Here is a 14,765-nt window from a genome sequence, read left to right as displayed (position 1 = left end):
ATAAAAATATGTGTGTATATACATGTTTACATTTCTTGAATATGTAAATAGAAAATGTGAAATTATATGTGATTTACTTGATTTCCTGTTTATTGTCTTTCTCCAGCTCCATAAGAGAAGGAAATATATTTGTTTTGCTCACTACTGTGTAGGCAGTTCCTAATACATAGCGTATGACACACAGTAGAATATGTAATAAATTAGTTTTTAAATGTATAAAGAATAAGAAGAATTCCAAGAGAGACATTGTAGTAGTTCTACTCCTAGTATGACAGTGTTTGTGATTTTTTTTTGCTGTCTTTGCTATTGTTGTTTGCTTATTTGCAGTAACAGACAAGTGCTCCACCACTGAATGCTTTTACTGTCTGCAGAGAAGTCCCTCGGAAAATGTTACCTACTAGTTTATTCGCCTTATAGTATGTCATGTCTATAGGCTGACTACAGAGAACCTGGACTTATATACCTCTCCCCCTCTTCATTGCTACCAACCTACTTGAAATCACATTATATTATCTTTGGACTAAGCCTGATTTATTAAACTATTCAAAGTTTCCATAAACTTGGATGATTCAGAGTTTTGATTGAATCTTAAGGTCAAGATCATACCTATTTATGTTACTCTCGAAGAAAGCTAAGCTTGTCAGGTACACAAGTAGTGTTCTTATTTTGCTGTGGCAGATTACTTGTGTTCTGCATTTGACCAAGTATTTAGTTAAGGAAAAGAAGTTTTTATTATTAGCATATATTAATGGTATAAGGTTTCATTTCAATATTTCCATAGATGAATATGCTACACTTTCAAACAAGTTCACCCCTCTACATACTCCCTAACTCACTCCTCTCCACTTTTTAGACAGTATTTAGTGATTTCATAATACTAACTTCATCTAGTTCTTTTTTCTTTCCTTCTTTTTTTGGTGGTATTAGGGTTTGAACTCAGGGCTTCCTGCTTGCTAGTCAGGCACTTAACTGCTTGAGCCATGTCTCCAGTCATATATATATGATTGTATATATATATATACAGTCCTGAATATATATACTTCAGTCCTGCTCACCCCCAGTATCCTCTCCTTTCCCCAACCCATCTCCCACTGATCCCCCTAGAACGTCCTCCTAGTATGACAGTGTTTGTGATATTTTTTTGCTGTCTTTGCTACTGTTGTACAATAGCATTCATGTTCATCACCCTTGTTGTAGTCATTTTAGGCATAGATTCTGCATATTTGGCCTTTTGAGCTTGGCATCTGGCTCAACATGATGGTTGCTAGTTCCATAATTCTTCCTTACGGTTGAACAATACTCCATGATGTATCTATCCCACATTTTCATTCTGTTCATCAGTTGTTGGGCACCTGGGCAGATTCTTCACTTTGGCTATTGTGAACATTGCTCCAGTAAACACGGGTGTGCAGGCATCTGTCTTGTATGTTGATTTACACTCCTTCAGGTATGTGCTTAAGAGTGATATGGAGTTTTTTGATGACCTGCTATACTGATGCTCATATTAGCTGCACTAATTTACATTCCCACCGACAGTATAAGAGGGCTCCCCGCCCCCCACCCCCCCACTTCATCAGCATTTGTTGGTTTTCTTGATGATTGTCATTCTGACTGGTGTGAGATGGAATTTCAGTGGCTCTAATTTCCATTTTCTTTATGGCTAAGGATGCTGAAGATTTCTCCATACATTTATTTTCCATTTCTATGTCTTGTTCCGAGAACTGTTCATTTGTCCATTCATTAATTGGATTATGGGTTTTTTTGATGTTTAATTTCTTGAGTTCTTTTTATATTCTGGATATTAATCCTTGTATCCTATGAGTAGCTGGCAAATATTTTCTCCCATTCTGTGGGTTATCTCTTCATTCCCCTAATTGTTTCCTTTGATGTGCAGAAGGAAACAATTTGTAATTTGATATAATGCCTTTTGTCAATTCTTTTTTTTTTAATGAGTCAAAAATTTTATCTGTTCATTTCTTGCATTTGAAGAACGCTTGTATGACATCCTTGGCCTGAGACTCTTTGCCACAGTCCTTAAACACCACACAACTGCAACCAACCACTTTACGGGGTTTTCCCTCTCGATCAGTTTTGCAGAGGCCTACCCTGTCTCCTAGTTTCTTGTTGTCATCTACCTTAATGAGGTTGATTTGGTGCTCAGCACAAAGGGCCTCCACCAGCTTGACATACATGGGCTCCTTACAGATGGATGCAGGCACACAAAGATGGGCTTGGCGCTTGTCTAAGGCTTTGGCAGCCTCGCGAATTCCACGTGCAACGCCATCGTGGATGAGAGCAGTCTTCAGCACCTCTTGTAAAGCAGTGTTAACATCCGTAACACCTCCAGCGGCAATGCCTTCCTGGGCCAAGGCGGTGGGGATTACAGGTGGAGCCGAATCTTGACCGCTCCCGGGTCTCCACCTCCGCGCGACTGGGCGGCGGCTGAGAAAGAACCCTTTTGTCAATGCTTGCTCTTCTTTCCTGGGCAATTGGAATCCTATTCAGAAAATGATTGCCTGTGCCTATATCTCAAAGTGTTTTCCCTATGTTTTCCTGTAGTAATTTCGAAGTTTCAGACTTCACATTTAGATCTTTGATCCATTTTGACTTGATTTTGTACAGGGTGAGAGACAGAGATGTAGTTTCAGTCTTCCACAGCTTTCCACGCACCATTTATTGAAGAGGCTGTCTTTTCTCCAATGTATGTTTTTGATTCAGGAAAAGTTTGTGTGTGTGTGTGTGTGTGTGTGTGTGTGTGTGTGTGTGGGACTGGGGTTTGAACTCAGGACCTCACGCCTGCTAAGCAGGCACTCTACCACTTGAGCCAAGCTCCAACGCAGGAAAAGATATATTTTTAAACTAACATATTTTTGGTTTCAAATGACCAAACTGAAAATGTTCTGTTAAAAACAAACTCACAGTTAGTGACTTTTTTTTTCTTGAGCTGGGAGTAGGATTTTTATTAGATGGCATTACTGACCTGCAGGGAAGACAAAGGCAGCACAGCACTGTCAGAGGCCCCTGGTGAGCCCCAGGAAAGTGAATGTCCTGGTTCTATTGACCACAGTGACAAGTTTCTTCAGAACAGCCCCAAGGGGTGACACCAGTGAGCCTCAAGGTTAGAAGAAGAACTGGAAAGCCTCATATATTTCTGTACTTCCAGGCAGGGCCTCAAGGAAGAAATGCTCATGACATGCCAGGTCTCCCCATAGCACACCACTGGGGTCTGGCAGCTGCATGCCAGCCTCTGGCAGGAGACCAGATATGGTAAGCAGTATTGTAGGGTTGGCGGGTTGAGGCCAGAACATGACGGGCTCAGGCCATTGTGGAAAGGCGCTTCTGGCTGAAAACTTCTCCACTGAGCACCCACAGCACCAACTTGGATCCTGGACCCTGAACCAAGCCCACAGCCTAGTAGGGAACACCTGCTAGTGCCATGGTCAGGAGACATCCCCACTGCCCTATTCCGCTGGTGTCACAGCACAGTAGGAGGTAGTAACATTGAGGACAGCCTCCTTCACCAGCAGCTCACATCCACCTGCTCAGAGATCTGTGAGGCAGACTTCTGGATCCACTGCCGGCCTACTAGATTTCAAGATCTTAACCGCAAGGCAACCCTACTCCTCATCTATGCCTAGGTGCCAAACTCCAAGCAGACCACATTTGCTCCTGAACAATTTTGAAGGCACCAACTGACCAGCTTTGCTCAGTCAGGTGAAATTCAAATAGTTCTTAAATAAAATTGTAAGTCTGAAAATAAATAATTTAGAAATAGCAGGAAGGAGTGATGTGTAAAGACCCACTTTGATGTTGGGATGTGGCTACAGCTTAGGACTATAAAAAGCCACTCCACAAAGAAGCATTAAAAATTGCCTTATAAATTTTTTTAGAGAACTGTAAATGACACTCTGTCATCTCTGGAGAAGATGAGTAAATTGTCCTCCTTCCTTTTTGTCTCTTCATTCTCTGTCCCAGAGGGTAAAAAAAAAAAAAAACCAAACCTGTTTCATTTTAAGATTGAGCCTTTATTTGTTGAAGTTTTAGCTAAACTGAGAGCAGCAAGGGGTGGGGTTTAGCTCATGGGAGAGTACATGCTTAGCCAGCTTAAGGCCCTAGGACTGGGGGTGGGGTGGAGGGAAGCCACTGAAAGCAAGAAAGGCCATTTCATGTTGGCATGAATATTTAGTCACATTCCATTTTAATGATGGAAGATTATTAAATTTTAGTCTCCTTATTTAAGAAATACTGTTGACTAATTCCCTTCCTGTCAAGAAAAAAAAAAAGTGTTACAAAGTCTTGAATACTGGTATTTTAACCAGCTTACCCTCTTTATTTTAAGTGAAAGGCACACTATACCACAGGCCACTGAGTTTCCTCGAAAGGAAAGCTCAGGAGAATCTAACAGCTGGGAGGAAATTCAAGAGTAAGATAGCACAGAGACTCAAACCTGCAGCAAAATGGAATTTCTTCAAATGAGGCATCAAGAGAGTTAAGCAACTGGCAACTGGGGATAACCTTGTTATTCTCTGGGCTAGAAACATGCTGGCAGAAGCTTTCACTAACTAAATTTACTCACAAGTTCTCCGAAGGGAAGGATTAGATTGCACCAGGGTTGCTTTTCATAATATACAACTTTGTAAACAAGTTCCCAGGACCTTGTAAAATATTGAATTCTGAACCTCAAATAAGACTAAGGCTAAAAATTCCAGCAAGTGCCTTGCACAGGCCAACTACGAAAGTATGAGTGTACTCACTGAAAATGGAAACTCCAATAGTATCTATGATTTATTAGGGCATACGATCTTCATTTTGAAAGACTTAAAGACTCAAAGAGGTATTTACCCAAAATTAGCATCGAGTAACTGCACCTCGGGATATCCCTGTTTTGGCAGCATCTGTAGCCAGATTTGGTTACAGTTAATAAGTCTAAAGCTGGAGCCACTGACCTCAACGAAGACAGGTGCCCTCTCCATCAGCAAGCCCATATGCTGGGCAATGAGAAATGGACTTGATTAAATTGCCCTGAAGCCTGGTTTGTTTGCAAAGAGGCCCTTACAAAGAAGAGTTTTCATCTCCTCCTCCTAAGTAAGTTGCTCTTATAATTAATTGAGCAGCACATTCTCTGAAAGAAATTTTGCTTGGCTGAATACAATACAATATCATTAGTCAACTTGTTAGTTAACACAGTTTTTACTGAATACCTACGATGTGCTAAGCACTTGCCAGGCCATGAAGGTACAGGTATTAATGGCAAGGAATCTCACTCACGAATGAGCTCAGCATAGTGTCCTGTAATTACTTTAAGAACCCAGAAGAGGTCTTCCAGGCTAATCTTTAAAGACTATTTTGAGTTTTATCTCCTAGTTCATTAATTTAGGAAAACTTTATCGGGTTCCCAGAACTGTTGTAACTACCAGAACTACAAAGAAGACAAGAATACAATCCCCATTACTGGAAGTTTCTAGCATTGTCGGGAGAAGGTGAGTGAGGTAAGCAGGACCAGATCATGGAAGACACTGTAAGCCAGGCTAACAAAGGATGTGGGTTTTACTCTACAGCAGAGGAGGGCTACTAGACAATTCAAGGGAGAAAGAAGCATGACTAAATTTTCCTTTTAGAAAAATCAGTTTGACAAAGATAACACAGATAGATGGTAAGAAAATGTGACTGGAGGACAGCTCACACGGCAATCGAGCCAGCCTCCAGTGACTAACTCCTCTGAAACAGTGAGTCAAAACAAGGCTTCACTCCTTCTAAATTGTTTCTCTGACACAAACTCCTATAGCATGTTTAGATGACGTGAAAGATTCTGGGTGTACATAGCTGAATAAACTTTGATTCCCTGCCCTAAAAGATCTCACAATCTGGTCGTTCGACGTAGACTAATTCTCTAATTCCAGGTGTTTCTAAGTCTCATGTCTCTAAGGAGAAGATAACTATCCAGAGTAAAGGACACGCTCTTAAATTACTTTTATTTGGCAGTTCCTAGGTTGAACTCAGGACTTCATGCATGGTAGGCACTCCTACTACTTGAACCATATCTCCAGCCCTTTTCTCTCTAGTTATTTTTGAGGTAGGGTCTCGATTTTTGCCCAGGCTGGCATGGACCACTATTGTCCTAATTTGTGCTTCCCAAATAACTAAGATGACAGGTACATGCCACCATGCCCAATCAGCATAGGATCTCACAAACTTTTCGTCTGGGCTGTCCTCAAACCTTGATCTTTCTGATCTCAGCCTCTCAAGTAGCTAGGATTACAGGCTTGAGCTACTGCTTCTGGTGATTTTCATCATTATTTTTTACATGTTTCATTATATTACATTGTATGGCTGTACCATGACCTACCCAGCAGCTTCTGTACTGATGGAAATTTAGCTTGTTTCCAAATATTCACTGCTACAAACACTTCCATGAATATGTTTAAACTTAAAATTTTATACATTGGATGATATTTTCCATATAATAAATTCCTAAAAATTAGTTTATATATTTCTAAAATTTTCTGTGTACATCATCAAATTACTCTGAGTATGAGACTATTCCAATTTAGGGTTTGAGTTCCTAAATTCTAATTAAGGTTCCTTATTAAGGCCATTTAGAGGCCTATGAACTTTGAAAAATTTAAACATACCACAAATACATAAAAGTTCACAAATCAAAAGTGAGTTTGATAAAAATGTATAAAATGAACACAGCATGAAACCCTTAGATCAAGAAAGAGATGGGACTGAGACTGTAGCTCATTGGTGGAGCGCGTGCCTAGCACATGCAAGGCCTCCAGCGCTGGAAGAAAACCTGTGAAATAGAAAAAGATCATTACCAAAACCTCAGAAGCCCTCTTTTGCTTTCTTCCAGTTGCTACACACCCATGGCCATTTTATTCCCAGGAACCTCCAGCCAATGACTGAGCACAATGTAGGTAATGGGACATTTCTGCCCAACATGGGCCCCTCTGGGCAAGATTTTCTCAGAGCTACACACACCTCAGGCTGAAGCTCTTCCTACTCAATCATCCTTCCTTTCCCATTTCCTTTTACAGGTGTCAGACCTGCATCATGGCATGACTTGCCCTAACCACTGCTGCACTGTTTCTCTTTGTATCACCCACCGCAAATCTCTGACACTTGTCTTGATCTTGACATCTGCTTTCCAAAGGACTCAGTCACATAGTTGGTTCTGAAGGCAATCTCTATCAACAAGCAAGTTTAGCCAGGCACTGGTGGTTCATGCGTGTAATCCTCGCTACTTGGAAGTCTGAGATTGGTAGGATTACGGTTCAAGGCCAGCCCAGGGAAATAGTTCACAAGACCCCATCTTCAAAATAACCAGATCAAAGTGGACTGAAGTTGTGGCTCAAGTGATAGAGTGCCTTCTTTGCAAGCATGAAGCCCTGAGTTTAAGCCCCAGTCCCACCAAAAAAAAAAAAAAAAGCGATAGTTTGAAGACTGGACACAGGAGTCCTACATATGCCTAGTCCCCACTAACCTAACTGCTAAAAAGATGACCAATAGTGTCTTAAGAGTGTTGCTCAGTGCAGAATGCACTGGCTGCTGAGATGATTCAAGTCTCTGAGAAGCATGGCACTGAGAGGGAGGGGACACACATACAAGGACAATAGGATTGGTTCATTGTTGAATTTTGGATTCACATCCTACAGAGTAGTAATTAGAAATGAGAGTGTGGGAACCAGAGTGTCACTTTGGTGGATTATCAAGTGAGGAGTTAGCACAACCAAGGAACAAACTCAGGATCTAATAGGGTCAAAGAGCCCCCCAAATGGTTTTATACTCAGATGAGGCAGGTCTGTTAACACTGGTGGAGAAAAATCTGGGGCTCTGAAACATGAAACGAGAAAATCTGGGTGGATACCTTCAAAGGGTAATGTCTTTGCATATTCCCTTGTATCCTAGACTCTGCATAGATGGTTCACCCCTCCCTGTGCAAGAAGATACTGTAGAGCCTCTCTCTCTCCTTAGGAGCTGTGCCCACCTCCTCTCATGGCTGCAATACTGATAATATGAATTAAATCCCTGCACAGTTTGACTGAGGAACATGCTGGGCCTGATAAGACCACTAATTCTCTTCTCTCAGTTCACATCTATGGCTGGAGGGGACATTTAGAATGACCACTGAAGGAGGAGGGAAAAGCCTTGTTTACAGATAGGTCAACTCAGTCAAGCTTTATCACTGGAACTGGCACAGTAAGCACATGAATGGAGTAACCACGGTGACAGACATGAAGGCTAAGGATCGGCCAAAAAGTATGAACTCCTACTTACTAAATCCGAACTGCCTCCAAACATCCAACCTGTTGGCCAAGAGACCAACACTCTGTCCCTACTATGACTCTATTCGTTGAGGAGTCCCGATAATAATAAGCAGATAAATTGGGCCCCTTCTTTCCTAGAAGCTGCAGAGTTTCATCCTCAGGTACACAGATACCTGAATATGGATTTGTTTTTCTGTCCTCAGAGCCATTAAGGATTTGCAGAATGTTTGATCCCAGCATGGAATCTCACACAACATGGAATTCAAACAGGGACCAGCTCTATGATCTGAGTGTTTGAGTTCTCCAAAAATTCTTATATTAAAAAATAGAGAGTGGGAAGCTGCTCCCTGAACCTGTGTGGAGGAGATCTGCATAGCATAGGGGGTAGATGATGGTGACCATGGATAGATGTACTGTTGTGATGTCTCTTTAAGAATTTTTTTAAAAGAATTTAATGATCAGCTAGCTGAATTCAGACGAGGCCATGCTTTGTCTCAGCAGTCCTCAGCCAATGACTGAGCATGACAAAAGTTTGAGAACTTTGTTCCCCAAACCCTACCCCAAGCCCTGGAGTTCCAACAGGAGCAACCATGCTGTTATATGTGCCAGTTCCATGGTCTAAGGAAGGATGCCAAAGCAAGTCCACTCACATTCCTCCTCTAGATGTTGGGTTTTTGTTTTGTTTTGTTTAAAACTATTTAATTGAGAAGGCAGTCTCTCCAGTGGAGGAAGTTTTAAGAGATAGACTCAGAAGTTGTAGATTCTGGCCACATGTGGGAGGCCATTTTCAGCAAGCAAGAACGAACTCCCAACATACACACACACACACACACACACAGAGGAGAGGAGAAGAGAGAGAGAGAGAGAGAGAGAGAGAGAGAGAGAGAGAGAGAGATCAGAGACAGAGAGTGCCTGTGGCATTCTGAGTTCCAGCTGAACCCAGCTCTCCTGGGATTCCATTGCTCCAACCTTTCCTTCCATTGGGTAAGATGGTCTGGTATACTCTCTCAGAACATTCTAATTGGAATTATCTGTCTATTACTTGTGACCAAAAGAATTCTGACACAATTAGAAGCAACCTATGCTTGTCTTATACTGCGCTAACATAGGTTGAATTGAGGACTTATGCTCTAGTCAGTGTTCTAAGCACTTACCATATATGGATTTATTTAGTTTTCCCAGCAACAGTATGAATCCACATTCTCTCTATTATTTTCCCAATTTACATATAAAGAAACTGAGGCTACTTTATTTTAGAATCAAGAATGACTACGGTATTTTGTCACATGTCCTTATAACGGAACTTCCAGAGAGCAGAGGCTGGTGATGTGCAATCTGACAGCTCTGGATGGGGCATGAACAAGACAGGTGGCAGCTGCTGGAGTCCTACAGCTCAGATAGGGCCCTTTCTAAGAAAAAGGAGAGAGGCATCAAACATGAGCAGAACTGATAATTCCTACATATACACATCTTGTGCTCTTGGCTCGTTTATGAACAATTTTTGCTGTTGCTGTTTTTAGCTCTTCCTTCCCTGCTTATCAGTTCAGATGGCTTTTGCTCTGGAACTGGAAGTCCCACATGGTCCTCCTTTTCTCTGACCTAGAACAAATGATTAACCACACAAAACAACCATCAACCCTCTTTCCAAGGACATCAGTAATCTCATCATGTCCAACCCCCCTGGCACATTCCCCTCTGCCTCTCTGCAGTGTATGACACTGTTGTTTCTTTTCCTCATCCTGGTTCTCCTCCAACATCCTGCAGACTAAACCTCCTCCTGCTTCTTCCAACATGGTACTGTAGTAGATATGAGGGCAGGGAAGGACTCAAGGGTAATGTGCCCATATCAGTGATAGAGACACTGATAGAGGGACACAGGAGAAAGGGCGAGTATGGAGGAATGATAGAGCATTTCACTTGGGAACATGTAGAGTGGCAGTAGAATGGCAAGATCAAGATTATGGATTTGTATCTAAGGAGAAAGAACTGTTTGAGATAGAGATTTGAGTGTCATCAATGGTAACTTGAGCAATAGAAGTATATAAATAATCCAATGGGATAAAAAGTGAAAGGAAAAGCAGGCTGAAGAAAGAATGCTGAGGAATATCAACATTTAAGAGGTAAGGAGGCCAGGCGTGGTAGTGAGTGCCTGTAATCCCAGTTACTTGGGAGGTAGAGATAGAAGAATCATTGCCTGAGGCTGTCCCAGGCAAAAACATGAGACCCTATCTGAAAACCAATCTAAAAAAATGCAAAAAGTACTTTGGGCATGACTCAAGTGGTAGAAAAGTTACCTAGCCAGAATAAAATCCTGACTTCAATCCTCAGTACTGCCAAAAAAAAAAAAAAACAAACGACAAAAAGGAGGAGGAGGAGAAGAAGGAGGAAGAGAAGAAGAAATCCTGAGAGGATACTGAGAAGAAGAAGCCAGAGAGAAGAGAAGAAAACTAAGTGGAGTCTTCTGCTGGAAGCAGTGTTCTTATGAAGAATAGTCTAAGTGGAGTTTGGGTGGTAAAAGCCAGTATTTGGCGAGTTGAGCAGAGTTTGCATGGAGGTTGGACAGTGAGGCAACCCAGTCAAGACATCTAGCTGCAATAAGTTATTGGGAGGATTGAATGAGATGATTCATATAAAGGAATTAGCAAAATGCAGGAGACATATCAATAATTCAATAATGTCAGCCATTATTATTGTGTTAGAGAATGCATTTCAAGGGAGAGCCAAAGTGAATTTACAGAGGTTTTTTTAGGATTCTCTTCCCATCATCTTAAAAATCAAGAAGGAAAGAAAGAAACCTTCAAAATTTCTTCAAAGGAATACATGCAAATAATTCAGAAAAGAAACATTCATTGGGCCATCCTTCTCAGCCGGGAGCCACTACTGCAAAATGCCTCTGTGTTGTAGCAAACTCCATATGTCTAGTTAACTTCCTAATATGACTATTTCTTGATTTACCAGCCTTAGACATTAACTACTAGCTTCTGGATCTGCTGTGAGACTTTGGTTCACTTTGCATCTCTGTGTGTCACCTCTCTACCACCATTCTCAGTTTCTCCATAGGCTACCTGTGCAACCGAATTAAGCTCTATGTTTCATTCCATTAGTCAGAGAGAACACCTCCCTTTTTTTTTTTTTCAGTACTGGGGTTTGAACTCAGGGCCTTACCCTTGCTAGGCAGGTGCTCTACCATTCTAGCCACTCCATCAGCAAGAGAGCGCATCTCTTAACTCCCTGTTTTTAAGATGAAGACATCAGTAGTCCACTCTTCCCACACCTCTCAAGGGCGACATGTCATTTCAGTTTTTGTTTTGACTTTTTTGTTTTTCTTTTTCTTTTTTTTTTTTTGACAGTACTGGAGATTAACTCAGGGCCTTGTGCTTGCTAGGCAAGTGTTCTACTGCTTTAGCCCACATCTCCAGTCCTTCAGCTTTTTGTTTTCTTATTTTGCAGATAAGATCCTGTGCATTTGTCTCAGCTGACAGACTTCCTTGATCCTCCTGCCTCTGCCTACTGAGTAGCTGGGATTTATAGGCATTTGCCACCATGTTTGTTTCTGAGATAGGCTCTCAGTTTCTCAGCTTGTTTCTGAGATAGGGTCTTGCAAATTTTTTGCCTGGGCTAGTCTCTAATGGAGATCCTCCTATCTCTGCCTGCCAAGTAGCTAGGATTGCAGGTTTGTGCTAACACACCCAGCCTTTGTATTTTTTTTAATGTAAGAGACTCATAAATAGGCTTCAATGGAAAGGAATCAGTGAAGTGGACAATTGAAGATGGATGACAAAACATTTGTTGGCATGAGGTCGCTGAAGAGACAGAGGATGACTCCAGAGCCCAGTGTGGAACGTCTCTATAATGACACCACCAATTTCTTAGCACAAATTTTGGAATTTTTTGAGATGAATAGAATCTCTTTGCACCCTGGGTCTAATCAGGTATAAAATTTCACTTCTCCAGCTACCATCTATCAATTATTTTCTCTCCTGATCATGACTTTAGCTTGGGTTTCCATTATTTCTGACTTAGTCAATGGACTCGTAACTGATCTCCCTGTCTCACTTTTCCCACCTGTCTATCTCACACTGATGTCAGTTAATCATCTTAGAGCAGGGTCCTGATCATCTTACTCCCTTGTTTAAACTCCATAGTCTGGTTTTCAAGGCTTCCCAGATGTGGTCCTAGGCTAGCACCAGATAATGAAAGGTCAGTCAAGGAACAGTGGAGTGGAAGGAAATCAGGGGCAAATAAAAGGTAATTCCCCCCCACTCAGCAAGAGCAGCCAGCTCTTCTAAATGAGCTAGAAGCTGGTTAGCCCATCAATTTGTCTGTTGCAAAATCAAATAACCATAGCATGGGCTGTGGTTCTGAAAAATCTCTTAATATTTCTTCTGGAAAGTCACAAAAGAAGAATTACAAGTATATTGTCCAAAAAACATCTAAAAGTTCAACATCACTTAGTCTAGAATGGCAGCCAGGGGAAACGGTGTGTGCTATTTTTTAAAGGGCTTCCTTTGTATCCACTATCAAATGCAGCCAGTAGCTGGCCAGGGTAGCTGGCAGCTGTGCTCCCTCCTTCTCGGATTTGCGAGCTTGGGGAACCGGATATGCCAGGATTAGGGCACTCACTGCAGAGAGCATGTGAGGTATGCACCTCTGTGTCACCGAAGCTCTGACACTGAGCAAGATTATTTTTAGAGGTGACCTTCTAGGTTCCACGGAAAAGTAAACAGACAGGCGCACATGATTTCCTCTGGGAGACTGGAGGTAAACAGACAGCTCTTACTCCCTGATGTCCTGGGCCGGGTGCAAAGCTGGGGAGACTGAGTGTGAGGTCAAGGTGGCCACCTTCGTGGTCAGGAAACTGCAGGTGAAGCGAATTCTCTATCCCAAGTTCTTGAAAGACATCATTTTTAAGTAAACTTCCCCATGAAAACGCATCTCATCTCTTACTTTTTATTGCATACTATTATATTTGTTTTACCTTTGTTTTTCCTCTATAATGTGTTTATTATTTTCCTTATTATTTAATTAATTTATTTATGGTACTGGAGTCTGAACCCAGGAAGGACTCTACTGCTTGAGCCACTCCTCCACCCCTAATGTGTTTATTTTTCACTGAACATTTTATATATAAAAAACACAGCCATTCTCTTTATTAGTAATTTGTTGTATATACCTTCAGATACCAAATGTATATGCTTCTGTCTATGTCAACAAAAGAAAAACATTTGTTAGGACTTTCTTTTGTTGTCTAGTACTGTATCTTGGTATCTTTTCATGTTGGTGTATATGGGCTCCTCTGATTCAGTGTAAAACACTGGTCATTTCCAGTGTTTTACCATTTTAAAACAATGCAGAAAAAAAGCATCTCTTTTAATTTTTTTTTTTTTTGAACAGGGCCTCAGAGTCTGTACTCTACCACTTAAGCCACATACCAGAGTCCCAAGAGCAAGCATCTTTGAACAGATATCTTTGGGTACTTGCATGAAAGTTTTTGTTGGCTTCTGAGAAGAATAAATTTTAGATCAAAACATTTACTTACTTAAAAAGTTTCAATTCAGGTATTGTCAAATTGCTTACCACCTATTTCTTGAAACACATGAAAATAATTAATTTCTCATGAAGCCTGAGCACCTAACATGGTATCTGGCATCCAGTAGCTGTTCATTAATTGCTGAATAGGTTAAATCATCACAAATATTATTCATTCATTATTCTGGTGTGAGAACATACTAAAACACATAGCACTCTGATTGTCCTCTTGCTGGCAAGCTGTTCATTGTCACCTGAAATCACAGACCTTTAGAGTAGACAGGAGCTTAAACATCAAATATTCTGTCTTTTAAGAATTATAGAGCCTACTTAAAGCACTTCTTTTCCACCTTCCTTTTAACTTGAAGTAGCTAATGTAATTTTATTTCACTTGACTATAGCATATAAATGAGGCAAATTGTGTTTCCTCAAGTCTTTTTAATTCTATGAATTTACCTGCTTAGAGCTTTTTTTTTTTTGGCAGTACTAGGGTTTGAACTCAGGGCCTCATGCTTGCTAGACAGTCACTCTACCACTTGAGTCATTCCACCACCTCTGCCTAGAGCTTTTCTTCTTGCCTTTCCAATTTCAATTCAGCTAAGGACTGGCAATGAGACAAGCAAGCTTATTAGAACTGAATGTCAAAAATGAGCACTATTAGAACTATCTGTCAAATGGCAGGATCTGAGTGTGAGTCTAAAGCTTTCCTACAAGTGAAACACACAGTCTTAATACCTTTTTGTTAGCTATTTTGGCTGCTCAGGATGGCACATGTGTGTGCCTATTTCCTAAAGTGCAGGTTTTTAGTAGCGTTGCCATGCTGGATAGATAAAATGATATTGAGATGACAACTGAATGTCATATATATATATATATATATATATATATTTAACATATATATGTTAAATATATACATATATGTGAAATATATGTATGTGTAAAATATATAGGTAAAATATATATGTG

The 14,765-nt window shown here is 40.9% G+C and overlaps 1 protein-coding gene across 1 annotated transcript; it reads right to left on the bottom strand.

The window, feature by feature from the left end:
• Positions 1-1,970: 1,970 nt before the first annotated feature.
• LOC109680308 (small ribosomal subunit protein eS12-like) lies at positions 1,971-4,985 on the bottom strand. Its single transcript, XM_074049021.1, has 2 exons — positions 4,843-4,985; positions 1,971-2,481 (listed from the first exon to the last, which is right to left on the bottom strand). Exons 1-2 carry the CDS (start codon positions 4,983-4,985, stop codon positions 1,971-1,973), a joined length of 654 nt encoding a protein of 217 aa, XP_073905122.1.
• Positions 4,986-14,765: the final 9,780 nt, after the last annotated feature.

The sequence above is a fragment of the Castor canadensis genome, chromosome 12 (assembly GCF_047511655.1).
Source record: "Castor canadensis chromosome 12, mCasCan1.hap1v2, whole genome shotgun sequence".
Lineage (NCBI taxonomy): Eukaryota > Metazoa > Chordata > Mammalia > Rodentia > Castoridae > Castor > Castor canadensis.
This window is presented reverse-complemented; position numbering and strand designations above follow the sequence as displayed.